This window comes from Chelonia mydas, chromosome 8, assembly GCF_015237465.2.
Source record: "Chelonia mydas isolate rCheMyd1 chromosome 8, rCheMyd1.pri.v2, whole genome shotgun sequence".
Classification (NCBI taxonomy): Eukaryota; Metazoa; Chordata; order Testudines; family Cheloniidae; genus Chelonia; species Chelonia mydas.
The window spans coordinates 36,588,185-36,611,983 of NC_057854.1; the positions used below are offsets into that span (position 1 = coordinate 36,588,185).

General features: G+C 53.3%; 1 protein-coding gene across 4 annotated transcripts; it reads left to right on the forward strand.

Moving 5' to 3' along the window:
- Positions 1-346: 346 nt before the first annotated feature.
- On the forward strand, positions 347-20,618 carry WDR55 (WD repeat domain 55). 4 transcript variants are annotated; one of them, XM_027821655.3, is made up of 10 exons: positions 4,138-6,314; positions 7,537-8,104; positions 12,904-12,963; positions 13,857-13,999; positions 15,121-15,221; positions 15,984-16,071; positions 16,970-17,149; positions 17,561-17,660; positions 17,991-18,160; positions 19,088-20,618. In XM_027821655.3, the coding sequence occupies exons 2-10, from the start codon at positions 8,087-8,089 to the stop codon at positions 19,407-19,409; spliced, it is 1,182 nt and encodes a 393-aa protein (XP_027677456.2). In that variant the 5' UTR covers positions 4,138-6,314; positions 7,537-8,086; the 3' UTR covers positions 19,410-20,618. The 4 variants fall into 4 exon arrangements, with proteins under 4 accessions (XP_043377372.1, XP_027677456.2, XP_037762863.1 ...); XM_037906935.2 differs by having other exon boundaries at positions 6,256-6,314; positions 7,537-8,164; XM_037906936.2 differs by lacking the exon at positions 4,138-6,314 and adding an exon at positions 9,557-9,605.
- The last annotated feature ends 3,181 nt before the right edge of the window (positions 20,619-23,799 follow it).

Sequence of the window (23,799 nt, forward strand, 5' to 3'; positions counted from 1 at the left end):
AGAAAAATCTAATGGGCCTAAACTAATAGGTCTAAAACTTTGGTCAGGCTAACTGTCTGTATAAAGCATAAGAAGAGGGTAAGAAAAATTTCCAGTAAGAGGCAGATAGCAACAGCTCAGCTTAAAAATGTAACCACAACCACTAGAAGTTAGAAAAGACCGTTAACCACAAAAGAAGCACCTGTCAATAACAGGTAAAAAAACCTTGTTTTGCTATATTCCAAATAAGGCAAAGCTACCGTTGAAGCTTGCACTATATGGCAAATAAGAAAAATGCTATTGAAGGAAATGTGCTTAACAGATTGTGGTTTTCAGCTATATAAGCTCCTGTATTTTCTGTTCACGGCAGAGCAGCTCCGGCTAACTCTCTCTGTATGCGCATACTTAAATAAAGAGGGCCTCAGGCTTGGTTCTGATCCAAACACAACGCGTGGTTAATTTTTCCACTACAATCTTGGTGCCGTGACTATTATAGACGGCGACCCCCGAGAGCCGGAGGACCGCGAGCTGTTCCCCACCAGATCCCGGGCCCATCAGAAAGGTAAGAGACCTTTTGAAATCTCTATATTGGGTTTCTGGTGGAGAACAGCTCGTAGGCTCTGGGCTTGGGTGAGCTGTACGCTCTATCCGGACTTTTTGCTGCCAGACACGCCTGACGCCCTTGGGGTGGGTTAGAGTCCCATCCAGGTTTGGTTTCCCTGGGAAGAGCCACTGGTTGTGGCTGGGCAGGTCGTGGATAGACCTGGATCTATGTGCCAGTGTGAAAGTAAAGGTTGGTAGACCGGTGTGAGTGTCAGTCACAGGAAGATGCCCAGAGCGCCCTGCAAAGTCAGAGGTGTCTCTAAAGCAAGCCCTGTGACTCCATCTAGCGGGCATCGCGATAAATGCCCTGACCTCGGCAGTTTCCCTCTGCATGGCATGACCTGCGAGGGACCTTTCTGGGTCTAGGAGTGTGTGATCCCATCCCTTCCGTCCTCGGATGGTCTGTTTCCATACCCTCTTTCCTCCCCTGTCTCTAGTTCCTGCCCCGAAGGCGGCTTGACAAGCCATTGACTGGTCTGATCACCTCGCCTGAAGCGACAGAGTATGCGGCACCAGCCGAAGACAGTCATGGAGACCCTAAACAAAACCTTCCCTGTGTGAGTGTAATGAGTGAATTAAGTTAAGTACTGAGGGCCAGTAAATCAAAAAAGGATTCCCCTCTCACCAGGTGAAGTACTGGGGGCTGGAGGATCCAAGAGGATTCCCCTCTCCCTAGGTACAAATGTGGGCCGGTGAGTCAAAAAGGATCACCATCCCGCCAAAAGCCACACCGGCTTACTACATGTACACAAATTATAAGCCTTTCACTTGCAAGTTTTTAGAGAAATGGAATTGGTATACCAGGGATGATCCGAAATTACAGTTTCCCTTAGAGGGAAGTTTCGACCTTGACAAGACTGTGCACCTCAGAAGCGCGCTTCTTGCCAATAATGTCGGACAAGGTCAGTTTGATGCATATTTCAATTAGTATGGGGAAACAGAAAAATGGCGCAGTGAATCTCAAATGAGGAGTCTCAAGGTCTCCCAGGAGAAACTTAAAACACAATTAAAAGAGGCAAAGGAGAAATTAACTCTTTCCCAAACCCCGGCTGCCCAGCAAATACCCCTTTACCCTTCAAGGCCCCTTCAGAAAAACCCATCGGCCCCATCCACAGATCTTATAGATTTATACTTAGCATGTAGACAGCTGACTGCCCCTACATCACCTAGACAGGCAGGTGCAGGTCCATCCATGCAGGGCGGAACAAATGGGGAGGGCAGAGGACCCCACATGCCTCCACCAGACTACAATCTGGAGGCTGACTCCACAATCCAGGGACCCTCGCTCCAAGCAGTAACACCAATGTCAGCATCTACTTCACCCTCTTCCCCAGAGTTGCCCTCATATCCCACAGGGAGACCAATCACTACCCTAGCAGACTCAGTCCAATACATAGACGAACTGCCGGAAAGTTCATCTGGACCGCCAGCAAGGAATACTAGACAACAGAAGTTATGATCCCAGAGGCCCCTCACGTTTAGCTCTCAGCCCCCGTCTCCCCATCATGAAACAGCGTTCACCTTGTGCCAGCTCCCAAGCCCAGGTTGATAATTTGGTTCAAGCAACGCCCCTTGGTCTCCCACAAATCTGTATAATTTGATTAAAAAATTTCCTAAAATAAGGGAAGACCCCATCAAATTTCAAGAAGAATTTAGAACAGTCATAAGCTGTTACAACCCTAACTGGGCAGATTTAAATCAACTCCTAAGAGGAGTCCTGCCCAGGGAAACATTAGATCACCTCCTAAAAGAGGTCCAGTGGCTCAGCGATGACCCAGGCCATAATAGGAACTTAAACAGAGACAGGAACAACCTGCCGGATGCAGTTCTCAAAATCTGCCCAAAAAAGGCAGATTAAACTAAAATTAGTGCTTGTAAACAAAATAAAGGAGAAAACCCTGCTGATTATATGCAGCACATTAAGCAGGTTTTCAAGAAATATTCTGGCATAAATAATGCAGAGGAAGATGCTAAACAAGCCACAGTGGCCGCTTTTGTCCAAGGACTCAATCTGTGATTGAGAGACCAATTAAAAATTAGTACCATAGATTGGGAAGGAAAAAACCCAGACAAAATTCTGGCAGTTGCCCAGCATTACTACCGTCAATTAGAAAAGAAAAAGGATGACATTGAAACTAAATTAATGACCCTCCAGATCCAAAATATACTGAAACCCCACAGCAACCGTCCATTAAGAGGAAGAGGAGGGAGACCCAACAGAGGTCCCCACCATTCCCCTACTCAGGAGCAAGGCAATGATGCCTGTTACCGTTGTGGACAGGTGGGCCATTGGAAAAGTAATTGTCCCAATCGCTTTAACCAACCTATCAATCCTGCCCTTGCACCGCAATATTCTTCCCCTGTTCCTCTGTGCCCTCAAAACTGTTAGGATAGCCAGGAGATGGGTAACATCATCGCTCCACTTGTCCCTTTAAACCAATCAGGACCATATGTAAACTGTATACTGCCATCTGTATAATTAATGGCACCCCTACCTCTTGCCTGCTAGATATCGGTGCCTCGCGGTCCACCCTCCGCACGGGTGATTTCCCTTCCCTTCCAGTAACCTCAGAAATAGTAAATGTAGCAGGAGTGAGCAACACTCCTATTCCCCATCCCGTCTCCTCACCTCTGACTGTCCCGCCCCTCTCCCCATATGACTGTGCCCCGCCCACCCCTGCCGCAAACTGGACCAATCCCAACCCCATCCCCTCTCCTCCCTCAAACTGGACCTGTCCCGCTCCCTTCCCCAGATGACAGCGCCCCTGCTCCCTCCCATAAAATGGACCTGTCCTGCCCCCCTCCATAGATGATGGCTCCCCCGTCACCTCCTGCAAACTGGACCCTTCCCGCCCCCCTCCCCAGAGGATGACAACGCACCCCACTGCAATCTGGACACATCCTGCACCCCTCACCAGACAACGACAGTGCTGTCCTGCCCCTCTCCCCAGATGACTGCGCCCCACCTGCCCCTCCTGAAAATTGGACCCGTCCTGCTCCCTGCCCTTCCCCCAAACTGGACCCATCCTTCCCCCCTCCCCAGACGATGGAGTGCCCCACCTCCTCCCCCAAATTGTACCGGCCCGCCCCCCCCACAGACAACGGTGCCCCCTTACCCACTCCCCCAAACTAGACCTGTCCCTTCCTCCTCCCCAGACAACAGCACCGCCCCCCGAAACTGGACACTGTTAGAAGAAGGAGAAGGTTGACCCAGAGGCGGATTGAGTAGATGGAATCCTTTACTGCGGTATTTGTTCCCCTTGACCCAATTGTCAAGTAAGCACTGGATTAGTTACAGTGCACTCTTTTTTGCTTAGGTTAGTATGTACATGCCTACATCCGTTACAACACCCCCAAAATCTTTATTAAGTAATAGATAGGGTGGGTTTACTACCAGTGGGTGTTTCTATTATTCACAGCATTACCTGTCATACAGGCATTTTTACCTTGAAGATACATTTCTTTGCAACAATCTGTTGCTACAAATTTCCTGACTCAGCTGTTCTTAGGGGAGGGAGGGAGGAAGGGCCTTGAGCAGTTCTCAGGGGAGGGAGGAAGGGGCCATAAACCAGGGCTTGTTTATGTAGCTGGGAAAGGAAGGGAGGGGGAGATAACATTTCTTTTCCTTCTTTCACACAAAGGGCATTTATTTGACAACTACATTTCTCCTGCAGCTGCATCCTTATCTATCCTTACAAGCAACAGGGAAGGGTCAAATATGGCAATTTATTTATTAAACAAAGAAATAAACTGCCCACTTTTGCCTTTGTCCCCTAATGCCATGTCAGCGCACTAGCAGCTTATTGCAATACTTAACCCTAAAATATCCCAACAGACCCATCCCACCCCCCTCTCCAGACTACGGTGCCCCTGCCCCCTCCCTCAAACTGGACCAATCCCTCCCCCTCCACAGACAACAATACCATCCCCCAAAACTGGACCCGCCCTGCCCCCCCAGATGACGGCACCCCACCACCCCAAATTGGATCCGTCCTTCCCCTCCCCAGAGGAGGGCACCCCCTACCCCAGACTGGACGCATCTGCCTCCCCTCCCCAGACTATGGCACCCCCCCGCCACTCCCCTAAACTGGACTTGCCCCTCCTACCTCCCCAGACAACGTTGCCCCCCTAACCATACTGGACACATTTTGCCCCCTCCTCAGACGACAGCACCCCCCTGCCCCAAAATGGACTAATCCCACCCCTCTTCCCAGATTATGGCGTCCCCAGCCCTCTCCCCAAACTTGACCCATCCTGCCTCCCCCTCCCCCAAACTCAACCTGTCCTGCCCCCATCCCCAGACGATGGCACCCCCCATGCCCCAAACTGGACATGTCCTGCTCCCCTCCCCAAACGACGGTGCCCCCTGACCCAACTAGACCCATCCCAGCCTCCTCCCCAGACGATGGCGTCCCCTGCCCCTCCCCCAAACTCAACCTGTCCCACCCCTCTCCCCAGGCAACACTGCCCCCGGCATCTTCCCCCAAACTGGATCTGTCCCGCCCCCTGCCCCCAAATTGGACAAATCCTGCCTCCCTCCCCAGAAAATGGCACCCCTGCGCCCTCCCCAAAATGGAACCTTCTGTGAGGAAGTGGGGGGTTATCCTTGTTACGTTGTATGTGAGTCTTACTGTTGAGACTATGTGAGTTTTTCTGTTTTGCATGAATAATGTGTACCTCAGTTTCCCTGTGTGCTGCACCAATACCTGGGTGGTAGGAATAGGGGTGTGTCACTTTGGCTGAGACCTCTGGGGCAGGTGAGGCTGTTCCAGCTGTCTGCATGTATGCTATGACTGATGCCCTTTGTAACCTGAGACCCAGGAGGGGGATGCACCAGGTGATGACCAGCTGACTCTTTGCCCGGGAAGCAAGACAAAGACAAGGAGGAGGGCAACATAAGAACAGAAGAATAGCCACACTGGGTCAGACCAAAGGTCCATCCAGCCCACTATCCTGTCTACTGACTGTGGCCAATGCCAGGTGCCCCAGAGGGAGTGAACCTAACAGGTGATGATCAAGTGATCTCTCTCCTGCCATCCATCTCCACCCTTTGACAGAGGCTAGGGACACCATTCCTTACCCATCTTGGCTAAGGTTAATGGACTTAACCCCCATGAATTTATCTAGTTCTCTTTTAAACCCTGTTATAGTCCTAGCCTTCACAACCTCCTCAGGCAAGGAGTTCCACAGGTTGCCTGTGCGCTGTGTGAAGAAAAACTTCCTTTTATTTGTTTTAAACCTGCTACCCATTAATTTCATTTGATGGCCCCTAGTTCTTATATTATGGGAACAAGTATTCTCTATCCCTTTTTTATTGATTCCTAACATCCTGTTAACTTTTTTGACTGCCCCTGCACACTGCCTGGACGTCTTCAGAGAACTATCCACGATGACTCAGGGGTGTCTGAGGTCAGGTTGCTGGAAGCTGGCAGTTTGCTTGTGGGGACTGTAAGAGGGGGAGTCCACGGCTTCTGGCCCAGGACTCCCCAAGATGGACTTGGCTGACAGTCACTGATTTCTGTGCTAACAAATTCTGTTCTATGCTGTGTTCCTGTCGACTAAAAAACCTTCTGTTTTACACTGGCTGAGAGTCACGTCTGACTGCAGAGTTGGGGTGCAGGGCCCTCTGGCTTCCCCAGGAGCCCCGCCTGGGTGGACTCGCTGCGGGAAGCACACGGTGTGGAAGGGGATGCTGAATGCTCCGAGGTCAGATCCAGGAAGGTGAAAGCGGTGTAAGCTTCTTGCCCTGCCGACATGCTACACCAGAGTCTTGACTGGCCTTATATGGAGTAGTTCCAGAGCATCGCCCTAATGACTCTGAGACAACGTCCTGCCCCACTCCCCAGATGACAGTGCCCCTGCCCCCTCCACCAAACTGGATCCATCCCGCTCCACTCCACAGATGATGGCGCCCTCCGTGCCCTCCCACAAAATGGACCCATCCGACGCCCCCTCCCCAGATGATGGCACCGTCCTGCCCCCTCCCCAGCTGATTGCACCCCGACCACCACTCCCACAAACTGGATCCCTACCGCCCCCCTCCCCAGACGACAATGATGACGCCCCCCACCCCAATCTGGACACGTCCCACCCCCCGCACCAAATGACTGTGCCCTGCCTACCCCTCCTGCAAACTGGACCCGTCCTGGCCCTCCCCCAAACTAGACCCATCCTGCCCCCTCCCCAGAGGACTGCGCCCCCACTCCCTACCCCAAACTGGACCTGTGCCACCCCCCTCCTCAGACAATGTCACTGAAGGCCCCTTCCCCCAAATTGAGCCCATCCCGCCCCCTCCCCAGATGATGGTGCCCCCCACTCCCTGCCCCAAACTGGACCCATCCTGCCCCATTCCCCAAACAACAGCACCCCCTGCCCCCTCCTCCAAACTGGACCCATACCTCCCTCCTGCCCAGACAATGGTGCCAAAGGCCCCCTCCCCACTTTGCCCGTCCCATGCCCCTGCCCCAGAAAACGGCGCTCTCCCACCCCCAGATGATGTGGCACCTCCAACCCCTCCCAAACTGGAACCATCCCATCCCCATCCCCATCCCCAGACGACGGTGCCCCCCCCCTCCTCCAAACTGAACCTGTCCCACCGCCCCTCCAGATAACAGCACCCCCTGCCCCCTTCCCCAAACTGGACTCGGCCTGCCCCCCTCCCCAGAAGATGGCACTCCACCTACTCTCCCCCAAGCTGAACGCATCCCACTCCCCTCTCCACACGACAGCACCCACTCCCCGCTCCAAACACGACCCGTCCCATCACCCTCCCCAGACTCCCCCAAACTGGAAACCCCCCCAGACTATGGCACCCCTGCCCACTCCCCCAAACTGGCCCCTTCCCCCAGACAACGATGCTCCTTCTCCCTCCTCCAAATTGAACCCATCTTGCCCCCTTCCCCAAATGACCGCTCCCCCTCTCCCAAACTGAATCGTCTCGCCTCCTCTCCCCAGGCTACGGCGCTGCTCCTTCTCGTAGCTGGACTCGTCCCACCTCCGCAGTCTACAGCGCACCCCAGCCGCTCCCCAAAACTGGAGCCATCCCTCCCCCGCCAATGGCGCTGAAGGCCCCCTTCCCCAAACCGAGCGTGGGGGGAGCAATGGGAGCAACGCCTGTTCGAGCGCTCAAGGCTCGAGCAATTAGCGCTGAGTCCCGGCCCGGCGGGGCAATGTTCCGCGCGCGCAGGGGTAAAGTCGGCTCGGGGAGGGGCAAAAGGCCGATTAGCGCCCGCGGGTCTCGAACCCCCGGAGGGGCTGGCGGTTCAAGTCAAGAAGTAACCGCTGAGCTAGAGCCGGCCCACTAGGCAGATCCGCCTGCAGGCCCTAAGAGTTCTCAGCCGGGCGTGACCATGCAAAGGACAAGCGAGAGGATAAACGTCATAAACCGTTTAAATTGCCCTCCCCGAGGCGGGTCCTGGAAGAGGAAAGGCTAACCCGGCGCCTAGCGCAAGCGCCTGACTGGAACGCATCCACTCCTTCCCTGCCAGGACCGTTCCATGCCGAGATGGTGGCGCCCAGAGAGGTGAGCGCGAGTCGATTCCTCGATCAGAGCGAGCCGGCCACTGCGTCAGGACCCGAGCCGGTAGCGGTTTTTTGGGGGGGAGGAAATGCGCCCTGCCCCGCCCGCCTCGCGGGACCCTGTTCTCCCCGCGGCCAGCCAGCGGCCTACGTGTCCCGGTCCGGCCGCGGGTTTCTTGGGCTGCCCCCGCGTGCGCGGGGCTGCGGATCGACCCCCGGGGCTGCAGCCGCCTGAGAGAGGGAAGCTGCTGGCGGGGCCCGGGAGGCAGGAGTAACGGGAGGAAACTTTTCTTTCCCTTCCCTGCTTTGGCGCGGGGAAGGGAGGTTTGAATCCCGCATTTCCCGGTTCAGCAAACCCGGCCATCGGCTCCCGGCCCCAGGACAGGCCTGTCCCCGCACTCGGGGGCAAGAGGTTTAGCCCGATGTTCCTACCCACGCGCTCAGCAGAGGAGTTAAAATGATGAGGGGCATGGAGCAGCTTTCAGCTGAGGAGAGATTAAAAAACTGGGACTTGTCAGTTTGGAAAAGAGATGACAAAGGGGGGGATCTGATAGAGGTCCATAAAATCATGACAGGTGCAGAGAAAATAAATAAGGAAGTGTTATTTACTCCTTCTCATATCACAAGAACTAGGGGTCACCCAATGAAATTAATAGGCAACAGGTTTAAAACAAACAGTAGGAAGTATTTCTTCACACAACGCACAGTCAACCTGTGGAACTCCTTGCCAGAGGGTGTTGTGAAGACCAAGATTATAACAGGGTTCAAAAAAGAATTAGATAAATTCATGGAGGATAGGTCCGTCAATGGCTATTAGCCAGGATGTTTGCCAGAAGCTGAGAATGGGCGACGGGATGGATCACTTGGTGATTACCTGTTCAGTTCATTCCCTCTGAAGCACCTGGCATTGGCCACTGTGGGAAGACAGGATACTGGGCTAGCTGGGCTCTTTGGTCTGACCCAGTATGGTAATTCTTATGTAGTAGCTACTAGAGTTTGTATTTTAAATATCATTAGCCTCCAGATTTAATGGCCCATTGAGATGAATGGGATTAAACTGAGAACTCTTGTTACCAGCTGCCTATAGGCCTGGGTGGATCTGCCTATGTGTTAATGTTTGGGTTGCACTTGAAAGGTTTTTTTCACAGGCATCAGTGCTAAGACTTGATAGCTTGTTTGTGTTAAAAGAAAAGGAGTACTTGTGGCACCTTAGAGACTAACAAATTTATTTGAGCATGAGCTTTCGTGAGCTACAGCTCACTTCATCGGATGCATTCAGTGGAAAATACAGTGGGGAGATTTATATACATAGAGAACATGAAATAATGGGTGTTACCATACACACTGTAACGAATGCATCCGATGAAGTGAGCTGTAGCTCACGAAAGCTTATGCTCAAATAAATTTGTTAGTCTCTAAGGTGCCACAAGTCCTCCTTTTCTTTTTGCGGTTACAGACTAACACGGCTGCTACTCTGAAAACTGTAATGAGCGTGATCACTTAAGGTGAGCTATTGCCAGCAGGAGAGCTGGGGGGGGGGGGGGGGGACACCTTTTGTAGTGATAGTCAAGGTGGACCATTTCCAGCAGTTGACAAGAACGTCTGAGGAACAAGGGGGAATAAACATGGGGAAATAGTTTTACTTTGTGTAATGACCCATCCACTCCCAGTCTTTATTCAAGCCTAAGTTAATTGTATCCTGTTTGCAAATTAATTCCAATTCAGCAGTCTCTCGTTGGAGTCTGTTTTTGAAGTTTTTTTTGTGGAAGAATTGCAACTTTTAGGTCTGTAATCGAGTGACCAAAGAGATTGAAGTGTTCTCCGACTGGTTTTTGAATGTTACAATTCTTGATGTCTGATTTGTGTCCATTTATTCTTTTACGTAGAGACTGTCCAGTTTGACCAATGTATGTGGCAGAGGGGCATTGCTGGCACATGATGGCATATATCACATTGGTGGATGTGCAGGTGAACGAGCCTCTGATAGTGTGGCTGATGTGATTAGGCCCTATGATGGTGTCCCCTGAATAGATATGTGGACACAGTTGGCAACGGGCTTTGTTGCAAGGATTGGTTCCTGGGTTAGTGGTTCTGTTGTGTGGTTGCTGGTGAGTATTTGCTTCAGGATGGGGGGCTGTCTGTAAGCAAGGACTGGCCTGTCTCCCAAGATCTGTGAGAGTGATAGGTCGTTCTTCAGGATAGGTTGTAGATCCTTGATGATGCGTTGGAGAGGTTTTAGTTGGGGGCTGAAGGTGATGGCTAGTGGCATTCTGTTATTTTCTTTGTTGGGCCTGTCCTGTAGTAGATGTTTGTGTTGTTTCTAAAAGGAGTGCCGAGATTCCTGAGCATGATTCTACAGCAATTAGTTTGTCCCCCTTATACCTGGGGCCCTGACCTGCTTGCATCATATCTGGCTTTGCTGGCATTGTCTGTCTGCACTCTTTGATTCAGTACATTCACCTCTTCAACCGTGGCTACACACGAACTTGCACTGGTCTAACCAAAGATGTGTTTTTAAACTGATTCAGTTACACCACAGCAAACTCCTTTGCGGACACACATGTATTGATTTACAGGGACTTTCACTCATTTAACTAAACTGGTTTTTACACAGATTTAGTTAAACCAGTCCAATTTCAGTGTGTAGACCAGGCCTAAGGCTCTGTCCACACTGCAGGAGAAGGGCTGTGTTAACTGATTCCATTTTTTTAAACAGTAGGTGTTCCTTTCCCATCCCTTGCGGGTCCTTAGCAGCAACTCTTGTTCCTCAATGGAGCCCAGTAGTCCTGCCCTTCTCTTTGTGCCCCATGGAGGACTCAGGGACATTTTGTCTTCCCTTTGACCTGCTGTGAGGGGAGCAGCTGTTATAGTTCAAGGCAACTGCACCTGTATTACCCCTCTGCTGGGTGGAGGCATGGGTCTCACTCCCTCCTGACTGGGGTTTTTCTTGGCTGCACAGTTCCCTACCTACACTGTAAAAGCGGCAAAGAGTCCTGTGGCACCTCATAGACTAACAGACGTATTGGAGCATAAACTTTTGTGGGTGAATTCACCCACAAAAGCTTATGCTCCAGTACATCTGTTAGTCTATGAGGTGCCACAGGACTCTTTGCCGCTTTTACAGATCCAGACTAACATGGCTACCCCTCTGATACTTACCTACACTGTGTTATTCCCAGCAAGCCGGGCAGCCTGGACAGGCCAGTGGCTGCACTTTGCTCTCCCTCTTCAGAAGCTTTAAACAGTGTAATTGTGCACAGTTACAAGTTACCCCACAACTCTTTCTAAGCAAGCACATTTATTCTGAAGGTGAAAGCATTACAGAGAAAACGTTAAAACAAAGCCTGCTAATAAGCTTTCCAGAGATCACCCTCTCACTCCAACAAGGGCTCTGGTGAAGTCAGTCCTTCAAAGCCCACAAAGGGATTTTTCTGTGGCTACAAGTTCATAACTAGGGCCCTACCAAATTCATGGTCCATTTTGGTCAATTTCACAGTCAAAGGATTTTAAAAATAGCTGAAATCATGAAATTTACTATTTAAATCTGAAATTTCATGGTGTTGTAATTGTAGGGGTCCTGACCCAAAAAGGAGCTGTGAGGAGTCGCAAGGTTATTGTGTGGGGGGTTGTGGTACTTCTACCCGCACTTCTGCGCTGCTGCTGGCGGCGGCGCTGCCTTCAGATTTGGAGAGCGGTGGCTGTGGCCAGGAGCCCGGCTCTGAAGGCAGAGCCGCCATCAGCAGCAGCACAGAAGTAAGAATGGCATGGTATGATATTGCCACCCTTACTTCTGCGCTGCTGTCTGCAAAGCTGGGCCCTCAGTCAGCAGCCGCCACTCTCCAGCCAACCAGCTCTGCAGGCAGCAGTGCAGAAGTAAGGGTGGAGCATGGTCTGGCATTGCCACCCTTACTTCTGCACTGCCGCTGGCAGGGTGCTTCCTTCAGAGCTGGGTGCCCAACCAACAGCCACTAGACTCTGGCTGCCCAGTTCTGAAGGCAGCACAGAAGTAAGGGTGGCAATATCACGATCCCCCTAAAATAACCTTGCAACCCCCCTGCAACTCCCTTTTTGATAACCCCCCAATTTGATAAATGCTGGCCTCCCCCATGAAACATGTATATTATAGGGTAAAAGCACACAAAAGACCAGATATCACAGGGGGAGACCCGATTTCACAGTCCGTGACATGTTTTTTCATTGCTGTGAATTTGGTAGGGCCTTATTCATAACAGCTTCAGCTCAGAACAAGTACATCCGTGAATAGGTTAGTCTTTCCTTTGTACAGCCTGGGCCTTTGATCTTCAGATTCTGGAAACAGATAAGCAGTAGACAATCATCCTCTTCTCAGGATATAGCTCCAGAGGGCTTTTGCATAACTAGAGATGAGAATTTGCATTTTCCTCCCCTGGAGATTCCCCCACTTGACACTGTGTCCAAAAGCTCATTCTGGGCTTATTATTCAGTATAGTAATTTGAAGTTCCTAACTCACATCCCATCTCCCCCCAGCGAGGTCACATACAATCCTTGATAACACGTAACCTTTATGTTTGATACAGTGGACTCGAAAGATACTTAATTCAATGGGATTTTTCCAGGCTATAGAAGGAAATAGTCATATCTGTCACAGTAGCATCTCCTGAGTCCTGGCCCCAGGGGACATTTCTTGCTGGGGCTGGAGTGGGTCCATTTGCCTTGAATGTGTTCCCTTGGTTGTAGCTGATTGGAGGCAGCTCTGGCAACCTGCTCACCAGGATGCACCTTCCCCCACTTAAATCTGATGGTCTCTTTCTCCTTCCACCTAGGGAACGTCTCAGGAGCTGGAGGCAGCCGTGCAGGAGGAGGAAGATGCAGGGCATATGCAGGTGGGCTCCCCCCTTTGGGTGCATGTTGGATGGGCAGTGGAGAGCTCTGCTGGTGTCCCCTTGTATGTGGGGAGAGTTCAGTAGTGTGGGATCGTAGGCCCTGCTAGCAGCCCCTGTGTGCATATAGGGGAGAGTGGAATTGAGCGCCTCGGTGGCTCCTTGGCTGACCATCTAGCTCAGGGGTGGGCAAACTTTTTGGCCCGAGGGCCACATCTGAGTGGGGAAATTGCATGCAGGGCTATGAATGTAGGGCTGGGGCAGGGGGTTGGTGTGTGGGAGGGAGTGCGGGGTGCAGGAAGGGGCTCAGGGCAGGGGGTTGGGATGCAGGAGGGGTGTTGGGTGTGGCAGGGGGTTGGGGTATAGGCAGGGGTCTCAGGGCAGGGAGTTGGGGTGCATGAGGGGATCGGGGTCCGGGCTCCAGCCCGGTGCCGCTTACCTGGAGCGGCTCTGGGGTGGCAACAGCGTGCACTGGGGCCAGGACAGGCTCCCTCCCTCCCTGCCTGCCCTGGCCCTGGCCCCACGCCTCTGTTCCGGGAAGCGGCTGGCACCACGTCCCTGTGGCCCCTGGGTGGGGGGGGGGGGCAGAGGGCTGAGTGTGCTGCCCTTGCCTGTGGGTACCTCCCCCGAAGCTCTCATGGGCTGCAGTTCCCTGTTCCCGGCCAATGGGAGCTTCAGGGGAGGTACCCACAGGCAAGGGCAGTGCATGGAGCCCTCCATCCCCCAGGGGCCACAGGGACGTGGTGCTGGCCGCTTCCTGGAGTGGAGTGGGGCCCACAGCGCCATGGGGGTGGCAAGCCCACGGGCCAGATGCAAAGCCCTGAGGGGCTGGATCCAGCCCGCAGGCCGTAGTCCCCCACCCCCCCATCTAGCTCATGTCTCTCTACCCCACAAAGGCAGATCTGGAGCAGGAGGAGCTGGAGCCCAGGCTCCGAGACACCCCAGAGGACATCTCCTTTGAAGCTGCTGCCAACACCATTGCCTTCCACCCCAGCCAGGACATCCTTGCAGCCGGCGATGTGGACGGCGATGTCTATGTGTGAGTTGGATCTATCAGAGAGAAGAGCACTGTGTAGATAATCAGCAACAGGCCCTAGCAACAGGCAGTACAACCAGGGAGTTGCAAGGAAACCCCCAGGGGTCAGCACTGCCCAGGAGACCGAGAGAGAAGGGCCCCTATGGGGTGAAAACTGTGGGTAGGGGTCCGTGACCCCATGGCCCATCCAGCTCTACCCCACCACTGTCGATAGGAGCCAGGCTCAGCTGCTGGAGGTGATGGTGCCAGCAGAAGCCGTGGGTTTGGGGAGAGGTTTCCTGTGGAGAGTGATGTGTGTTTAGAGGTGGTTTTTTCCATGCTCCAAGTGTAATCTGGCTTGAAGAACCCACTTATCTCTGCAGAGGAAGATTGAGGCTGGGCAAAGCTGCTTTCAGTATTGGAGCATTGCATTTGGGATGCTGTAGCTGGGGACACATCGTCCTTCCTCCGCCCAGGGCTTAGCCTGGGAACAGGTTCTTGGCTGGCATTTCTCCATTTGGCTGCCACAAATCTGTCTTGCACTCACACAGGTATAGCGCAAGGTCTCTGCCTCTCACTGCACCTGCCATTTCTCCCAGCTGTAATGGTGCCTCTCTAGTGACCCGCCTTGGAAGGCATTAGATTAGATTTCTGGGGAACCCGCCCGGCATGTTCCCAGTCCCTCACTATCCCATTGGTTTGAAGATTGTTCTCCTACTAGCTGTGGGGAGTCCCCAGTTCCACAAAGGGAGACCCCTGCTTCCCAGCGCTCACTATCAGGGAGCTGAACCTTGATGCTGAGATGCTACCTGTTCCTTTCCCATCACACAGCTGGGGCTCCTGCTCCACCGGGATCTTCTTTCTTCCATGTGAATCCAGCTCCTCAAACCTGACTCCTGTTTCCCTTCCACCCCTGGGGGCTGGCAATGCCCCAGCAATCTGGACATGGCACATCCCTCTTTTCTCCAGTCCTGCACCATGAAAGCCCCCTCTGGACACACACCTCCCCATTCCTGCACCAGGAGCCCCTAACTTTGGATCTGAATGGTCCTTCCATGCCCAAAAGCTGTGCTCCTCAGCTGGAAGGGCAAGACAGGGAGCAGCTTCTCACTGGTGTCCCCTTAACACACATGCTTTTGTTTCAGGTATTCGTACTCTTGCCTGGAGGGTGGGAACCGGGAGCTCTGGTCCTCAGGACATCACCTGAAATCCTGCCGGGAAGTGTCCTTTTCCCACGATGGACACAGTGAGTGCACCTCCCCTCGGCTTTCTCACACCATTGTAGTGACCTGTGCAAACTCACTGGGTGGAGGTCAAGCTAGCAAGGAGGATGCCTTTCTGTCTTCTGGGTGGCAGCCCTTCTCCTTGCACCCTGGAAGGGGGGCTGCTGAGCCTCTCTGGGTCACAGCCGTGCAACAGTTTGAGGAGTTTGCTGGGGTTTGTTTAGAAGTCTCTCAGCCAATTGCTGAGCAGGCCGAGCTGTGGTTGGCTCAGGAAATGTGCTGAGCTCCCAGCCTGGGGATAAGATCCCCCTGCAATCAGCTGTGCCTGGGAGTGAGGGATCCAGAGAGCCTGGGGAGCACAGGGGAAGTGTAGAGAGGCGGGGCAGGGGCTGCTTGACTGATGCACAGTGACTGTTCAGAGCCATTCATTCAGTCCGTACTGTGGAGACTAGAAATCTGAGAGGTGTGGCGGGGGCAGAGCTCCCAGGCTCTCCCATGCTGCTCTTTCTCCTCCCTCACCAGACTGCCAAGGGTTTCCTCCCTGTAGCTCAGAAGTCCCATTCTGCTGCAGTGTTTCTGCACCCTAGCACACTGCGCTACACTGGATCCTGGCTGGCTTCATGATCACAGAGCCCAGGAGTAACAGTAATCCTGCGGGAATGTTGCTGGTGAGGGATAAGCACAGGACATGGGCACTGGAGTTGAGTAACTCGGTGTCACTCCTGCTGCTCCGGTTGCTGAATGGGCTGGGGGTGCCGAATGTATACTGTGTGTCTTGTTGCCAGAGCTCTTCACTGTGTCCAAGGATAAATCCATCCACATCCTGAACGTGGAGGAGGGCCGGCTGGTGACACGCTTCTCCAAGGCTCACAGGTATGTGTCTATAGGGGATTCCTAGTCCCACGCAACCCTCCTGCCCTGCCCTGCCCTGCCCTGCCCTGCCCTGCCCTGCCCTGCCCTGCCCAGCCCAGCCCAGCAAGGGCATCTTGGGAACTGGCTGCCCAAGGTCCCTAGAGCAGGAGAGTGGTTCCTCCCTGAGTGTCCTTTGGCTCATGTTTCCATTAAAGCTGGCTGCTCCCCTTGGCAGGGAGCTGGTCTCCCATGCACTCTCTCTTGCCCATCGTGTCCATCCCTGACGCTGACTGCTGCTCGGTGCTGGCTGGGCCATGTGTGGGATGGGGAGCAGGGAAATCTGCCCTAAGGCTGCCCTGCATGGTGGGGCTGTCAAAGACTCAGGTGGGACGCTGGGGCAAAGAGCATGCCAAATGACCAAAACCCTGGAGCCAGCCATGGGGCCAGAACTGTAGTGGCTGCCTGCTGCGTCCAGATGGCCACCAGTCACCCTCTAGTGTCCCCTCTGGCTGAGTCGGGCTTCAGGAACTAGCTCTGGAGGGAGCCGATTCCTTCCTCCCCCACACACGCTGATGGGAGGCGCTGCCCTCTCCAGATGGCCCCCTTGAGAGGGTTGAGAACTTTCAGGGAGCTCTCCACTGCCTGAAGATGGGCTCCTTCCATGTTCCCTCACCCTAGGAGCACCCAGCGTGCTGGGGGTGCCAAACTTCCCACTCCCCCAGATTCCACCTGTGCTCGGTACTGTGGCTAGAGCCGCCATCTAGTCAAACCTCCCTGACAGGGCCTTTGAATGGCAGATGGCTCTCTTAGGTGTCTCCAGTCCTTGCCACAGCAGGGAGCATCTCACAGGGCTGCCTCAGCTAGAAAGATTCTCACAGTCCCCGATGCTGCTGGTGACTGGAGTGAGGGGTCTCCACAGCTCGGCCCTGAACAGCCTGCTGGTGATAGATGACCACCTCTTTGCCACGGGGGATGATGGTGGGATGCTGAAGGTGTGGGACCTCCGCAAAGGCACAGACATCATGGAGATGCGGCAGCATGAGGAGTACATCAGCAGCATGGCCATAGATGAGAACAAGAAGCTCCTGCTCACCACCAGGTGATGTTGGGCTCCTCAGCCACGTGCGCCGGGGGTGCCTGTGGGCAAATCAGGTAGCAAAGCCTGCTCCGGGGGGTCTGAGAGCAGCTCCCCTAGGGGGAGAGCAGGTTTTTTCGCACCTTGTTGGTTCTGCTTATTTAATGCAGATGGCACAGTTGTCTCCGCCCTCGAAGGAGGGGGTAAGTGCTGTTATCCCCATGGCCCCAGACCCTCTGTCTGACCCCAGACCCTCTGTAATCACTGGAGTTTGTTGTGCTTCTCATCCTGGATGATCCCAAATGGGGGATCACTTATACCCTCTCTCTGAAGTATGCAGCCACCTCTGGGAGGTATACAGGTAACGCTTGCCAGGACAGGAAGTGAGGAATCCCATGTTTAAGTGAGTGCAATGTACCACTTTGGTTCCCACAGCGGTGATGGAACCATGGGTGTCTTCAACATCAAGAGACGGCGCTTTGAGCTGCTCTCAGAGCCTCAGAGTGGAGACCTGACGTCCATCGCGCTGATGAAGGTAGGAGCTCACAGGCCACCTGTGACTGTCCTTCATGTGGGAGTAGCAATACGGAGCCAGGCTTCCCTGCCTCAGCACTGAGCTGTCCCAGACATGGGTAGCGGTGGGCACCCCAGTGCCCTTTAATGTTCAGCCATGAGCTCGAAGGACCCTGCTGAGTTAAACATGTGGACTCCTTTGACTAAGAGGAAAGGAGCCCATTCTGTCCCTTGCTCCCTGTGCTATCGGCCCCTGACTGAGCACTTCCTGCTAGAGAGCCCATGTGGGGAGGGGAGGGTCCTGTCCTGAGCTGCTGCTTTTTCAGCTCCGCCTCATTCACTTCTTGTCCAGAGGGGGAAGAAAGTGGTGTGTGGCTCTAGCGAGGGGACCATTTATCTCTTCAACTGGGACGGTTTTGGTGCCACGAGCGACCGCTTTGCAGTGAAGGCCGAGTCCGTCGACTGCATGGTCCCCGTCACGGAGAATGTCCTTTGCACGGGTTCCATCGATGGAGTCATCAGGTGAGAGAGCCCAGTGCTGGCTCCTGTCAGGGAGGCTGGGAAAAGGGGGCTGCCTGCCTTGTTTCTGCTAGCGGGGCTAGGAGAACGGGATGAACTTCTGCTCGGAGGATCTACAGGGTGTGAATAGCAGGGAAAGTGGGGGGAGAAGGGCCAAGGGGGTAGGAGTACTGGGGTAGAATTGAGGTAGGCAAAATATCAGGAGATATTTGCCAAAGGCAAATGCACTCGTGAAATAATCTACTAAGGGAAGAGGTGGGAGCCCCATCGGTAGGGCACATTACAAGCAGACAGGGCAAAGCCCTGGCAGAGGTACTGCAAGGGAAGCTCCTGCCCTGATGCTGGGGGATGGACTTCAGACAGCCTATTGGGTTGGATCCTTCTGGGTGCCTCCATGAAAGGGCTGTAGGTGGGAACTCTTGGGAGCTGTGCTGCTAACGCCATGGAGACAATTAAACTGGAAGAAATCAAAACCCCAGGCTGGCCTCACTGTGTGTTCAGGGCTGTTCCCACTGTGTGTTTCATTCTGGGTGCTCCTGTTCTCAGTGCATTTTCCTTCCTGGGTTCTGGCATTCAGCTCCCCCCAGCTGTTGCTGCTGGATTTGGATTCATTACATTAATTCCTGACAGTGAAGTGAGGATCCATCTCCTTGGAGATGGATCTTCTGAGCTTGCTTACTAAGCCCTGAATTTGGGGTTTAAACCAGTTGGCACTTTCCCTTTTGTAAGCTCTCAGGATCCCAGAGGACCCCCATCTGGTAGGTAGTGATGGGGTAGCATACAAGGTTACTGGACAATTGGCCCTATATTATAGTTTTCTAATCTTAGTGCCCCAGAACACCTCCTTTTGGTGGGTGGGTTGGCTGGAGTACCACGCATAGTTACTGCACAGCTGGCCCTCCATTAATCAAGCTTCTGTTCTTGTTCCAGGGCGGTGAATATCTTACCTAATCGGGTGATAGGCAGCGTTGGGCAGCACCTGGGGGAGCCCATTGAACAGCTGGCCAAGTCCCACACTGGTCAGCTGCTGGCCAGCAGTGGCCACGACCAGAAGGTGAAGTTCTGGGACATCTCATCACTCCGCTCCATGGTGGTGGATGATTACCGGAAGAGGAAGAAGAGTGGGCAGCTGAAGGCCCTGAGCTGCAAAGCCTTGGGCGGCAGAGAGGACTTCTTTGCCGACATGAGAGAGGAGGCAGAGGCCCCGAAGGAGGAGCAGGAGGAGGAGAGCGACAGCAGTGACAGTAACTGATGGAGCCCAGTGGCCTCTGGGAGATTCCATGGCCAGAAAGCTCCGTAGAGACATGGACTATGAAGCCAGCAGATTCTGCAGCCATGGGAAGGATGCATACTCACTGTGTTGTGGAAGCAGCTGGAGGCCGAGCTTATTTCCCCATAGAGGACTGGCTCATTTGGGAGTGTTCTTGCAGGCCAGAGTGCTAGCAGGGCCCTTGGTGCAGCTGAGTTGACAAGGCGCAACATCCCTCTCTGCATTCCTCATTAAAGGCCGATAGAGGTCTTATTGGGAGAGGGGCTGGAACCTCCTGCCAGCTGGGATGACCAGGCTTTGTTTGGAAAGAAGCAACTCTCCTGATGGGAAAGGAGTGTCTCCAGTTTTCTCTCTCCAAGAGGAAAAAACCTACCTCAGACCCCTCTCCACCCTCTGCCCCAGCCCTTCCCTTGTGAGCTCTCACGAGCACCAGCTGCTTTATGGGACCAGGGCTGAGTCCTGAATTCCTTCCCCAGCCCTGCTGGTTGGCAGGAGCCTAGAGGTGAATGTGGTGGTCTGTGCTCCAGGAGCTCTCTCCAAACTCCTTTGTGTACCAAAGAATCCCTGCAGCCTCTGGAGCATGGGAAATGCAGAGAACAATGTGTATTCCAGTCTCCTCTGCATGGAGCACTGGGCCAGGGCCCTAGAGCATCTGGCTGTGCTTGTCTGAAGCAGGTGCCTGAGCTCTGAGTGCCGCTTGTGGGATTACACAGCAGAGGGTTCCCCGTTGCTCCTGTGTCACCCGAGATGCCGAAAGCCACTTTCTCAGAACTGCTGCTTAGGCACCTGTAGTAATGAGATGTGGGACAGGGAGGGGAATGGGAAGAAGAATCCCCCCGGCTGCCAGCCATGTTTCACACCAACCCCCTCCCTGGCTTCTTGAAGTTTGCTACAAAATACTGAGCTCAGAGCCCCTTTGCTGGTCTGGGCAATATGGGCACTGTTGCCAGCTGTATTTCTGACAGGCCAGGCTCTCCCCAGCCACCCTCACAACTTCTCCTCCCTTTAAAGGTGTCTTCAAGAAAAACAACAGCCAGTTGCACCAGCTTCTCTCCAAGCTGGGAAGATTCATGTAGACAAGAAACTTGGACAAGCTACAGTGCAGGGCCCAGTGCTGCCTGTCTCAGGAGAGTAACTGATTCCCATTGTAAATTTGTATGTGAATAAACCACCAGGAAGCCTGTGTCCCAAGCTGGCCGGGATCACTTTACATGACGGGTTTGGGGTGTATGTGATAATCCAGCAGAGTTTGCTATTAGATTAGTACTGCCAGTATGTTCTAACAGTGAGAGTGTGTGTGACTGACCATCACACTGCTACTGTTATGGCATCTGCTGACTGGGAGAGTGCGTGCTGCTTTCTGCATGTGTCTCCTTAAATGGGGGAGTGGATTGGCAGAGATCGGGAGCAGGAGTTTTGTAGTGCAGTCGGAAGGCGTGGGGACAGGGATGTGGCCCAGTAAGTTACAAGGCCTTTCACCTCTGGCCTCTAAGATTCAGATTTGACGTACAAGCTGAGGGAGCGACCAAAAGACACAGCAGAAATTATCTTGGCTCTCCTGACTGAGGGGGCTGGCCTGACATTCCTTACTCAGGTTGACAGCCTATGGGGCTGGTTGTCAACAGGGGCAGGGGACATGCAGAGAAGCCCCAGGTAAGGAGGAGTGTGGTGGGCCCAGGTGTCTGGCTGTTGCACCCAATTCAGTGTCAGCTTCCATTCCTGCATGCAGAGCCACTGCAGGCCTCTATTCAGGATAATGGTTTTCCCAGGACCCCTTTGGCTGGTGCCAGGCTGTCTGTGTTACCGAAGAGCAGCTTGGTGGGGGGTTGCCCTAGAGCCCAGATCAGCGACCTAGTGTGGCCCTGGAGACAGGAGCTGAGATTTTACCACATGTGCATCTGATCTGTATGAGCGGGTCAGGGGTTGCCTATGCCCCTGTGTGCTTCTGGAAACCCAAGAAGCGGTGGCCTCATGCTCTGGGGCTGCCCCATCTGTACAAAAGTTGAGGGCAACTATGGGGCCCATTTAGCCCTAAGAAGAGCGGTTTCTGCCTTTGGCTGGGGAGGTGTGAAGGGGAGAGCTGGAAGCCTGTGAGGTTAGGTCTCTTGCCCTAAGAAGAGAGCAGCTGCAGGCAAGCTAGTGCTGTTGCTGTGATGAAGGCAGCTCTCTCCTGGTCTTGAGATGTCTGAGGCAGCCTTGTGGCACCAGGTTCCCCTATCAAGACAGGAAATGAGGCCTCCTGGCTTCTCACCACCAGGAATGAGAGCCTCTTGTGGAGGGGCTGGAGCTGGCTAACCTGTGCCCCTCTGGAGACAGCCCTGCCCTTCTAAGCGTCCTGGAAGGGAGCAATTCAGGCAGCAGCGAGCCAGACCCTGAGTTCAGGGAGTTTCTTTTTACCTGTGTTGCTTTTTAAATGGGCAGAAAGTGGCACAGGACTAATTTGGGCTGGTGCTGGAGTATATCCCTTTATATGGCATTTGTGGAGGAGCTGGGAGCTGAGCACCGGGGATCTGGGGAACGGATGGATCCTTGCTAAGCTCTTCACTATGTGTAGTCGCTGGGGAGGCGTGGAAGAGAACGTGCCATTGTCTGGGATACAAGAGGGACTTCATGCAGTTGAGGTTATAGGAAGGATGTACTGGCCCACCCCTGCCTGTCTTCCCTCCTCTGCTTCCTTTTCCTCCTCCCCCTCTGACACCAAGCTACCGTTAGACTGCCAGCTTCCCAGCCTGCCTGCCCTCGCCAGCCCTAGCAGAATTGTTGGTAATTTGAAAAAGTCTGGTTCAGGGTGAACAAAATGGTGTTTTTTTTTGTTTTTTGTATTTGTAAAGGGCTAGAGTCATAAAATGGCCAGCGGAGGAGGCACTGCTGTCCCTGCCACCCTTAAACATGTCAGCCCAGCAGATAGGCACTCAGCTGGGATTTGGGAGACCCAGGTCTGAATCCTTGCTCTGGGCCAGGGCTCTGAACACAGGTCTCCTTCCTTCCCAGTGCCTGCCCTAACCCCAGGCTATTGGCGTGAGGTGCTCTCAGTCTCTCCTGCAGAAGCTGTTCCACTTTGTGTAGGTGATTGATTATTCTTCAGAGTAGAGGGCTGGGGTCTGGAACCTCAGTCTCCCAAGTGAGTGCTCTAGCCATTGGGCAGTAGAGTCATTCTCACATTTGTATGCTGCTCTAATGACTATTCAGGCATTTTACCCAAAGTGGAACAGCTTCAAAGGAGAGATTGGGAGAGATCCACAAACAAATAGCCTCAGTCCAGAGCACGGAGTTGAACCTGGGTCTCCCACATTACAGGGGAGCATGCTAGCCTCTGGGCTAGAGATTATATGGTGTGGGTAAGGGTACCAGCTCCACCATCCCCTTCTATGGTGTGAATGGCACCTAAATCCCCTGGTGAATCAGGCCAACAAAAAATTTACAGGCTAAAACTATCTGGCAAATTCATGTCAAATCTGTGAGCATAAGAGGGTTAAAAAAATAACTAGATAATTTCATGGAGGAGGATAGATCCATCGATAACTATTAGCCAGGATGGGCAGGGATGGTGTCCCTAGCTTCTGTTTGCCAGAAGCTGGGAGTAGGCAACAGGGGATGGATCGCTTGATACCTGTTCTGTTCATTCCCTCTGGGGCACCTGGCATTGTCCACTGCCTGAAAACAGGATATTGGGCTAGATGGACCTTTGGTCTGACCCAGTATGGCTGTTCTTATGTTCTTAATAGTTTTGGGTTGACAGAAACTGCATTTCTTTTTTTTTGGCTAATAAACTATTTGTCCAAAAAAAATTGTCCACCTCTACTTTAACACAGCTTGACTAACGCAGTTCTCTGAAAACAATCCATTCCACCAATGGGGAGGGAGACGAGCCTGGAGCCCTGCTAGCTGGACTCACAACATGAGCAGGCTCTGGCTGTGCCTAGGCAGCAGAGAGAACCACGTTCTGCATAACCCGGCTCTGAGTCACTTGGCCTGGTTACAGCTCACCCTGTTGGGGGACACACACAGCAGTATGTTTCCCGGCAGGAAGGGCAACTGTGCTGGCTTGTCCGTGCTCCATGGCAGTGTTTGTATCAGTGCATGCTGGGGAAAGGTGGCTGTAACTCCACAGAGCAGCTGGTTCCAGAGCAGCCATTTCTCAGGGTGCAGTGCACAACCTGGGAGAAAGGAGGACTGGCTTACCTGTTTACATGGACACACAGGCAGATGCCACAGGCCTTGTGCACAGGGTATAAACACAATAACACCCATGCAGTTAGGAGCTGTGAGTTAGCCATGTCGATGTGGACATGAGCCATATATGGAGTCAAACATGTGCCAACCTGTTAAAACTCAGTAAGTCCTTGTGCGTTCAGTTACGATGGAGCTGGGA

What these genes read in the sequence shown, in the direction of transcription:
- WDR55 (XM_037906935.2), top strand. Translation starts at nt 8,087, where the DNA reads ATGGTGGCGCCCAGAGAGGTGAGCGCGAGTCGATTCCTCGATCAGAGC. An exon ending in AAGATGCAGGGCATATGCAG is followed by an intron (nt 12,964 to 13,856) that starts GTGGGCTCCCCC and finishes TACCCCACAAAG; the next exon opens with GCAGATCTGGAGCAGGAGGA. An exon ending in CGTCCATCGCGCTGATGAAG is followed by an intron (nt 17,661 to 17,990) that starts GTAGGAGCTCAC and finishes CTTCTTGTCCAG; the next exon opens with AGGGGGAAGAAAGTGGTGTG.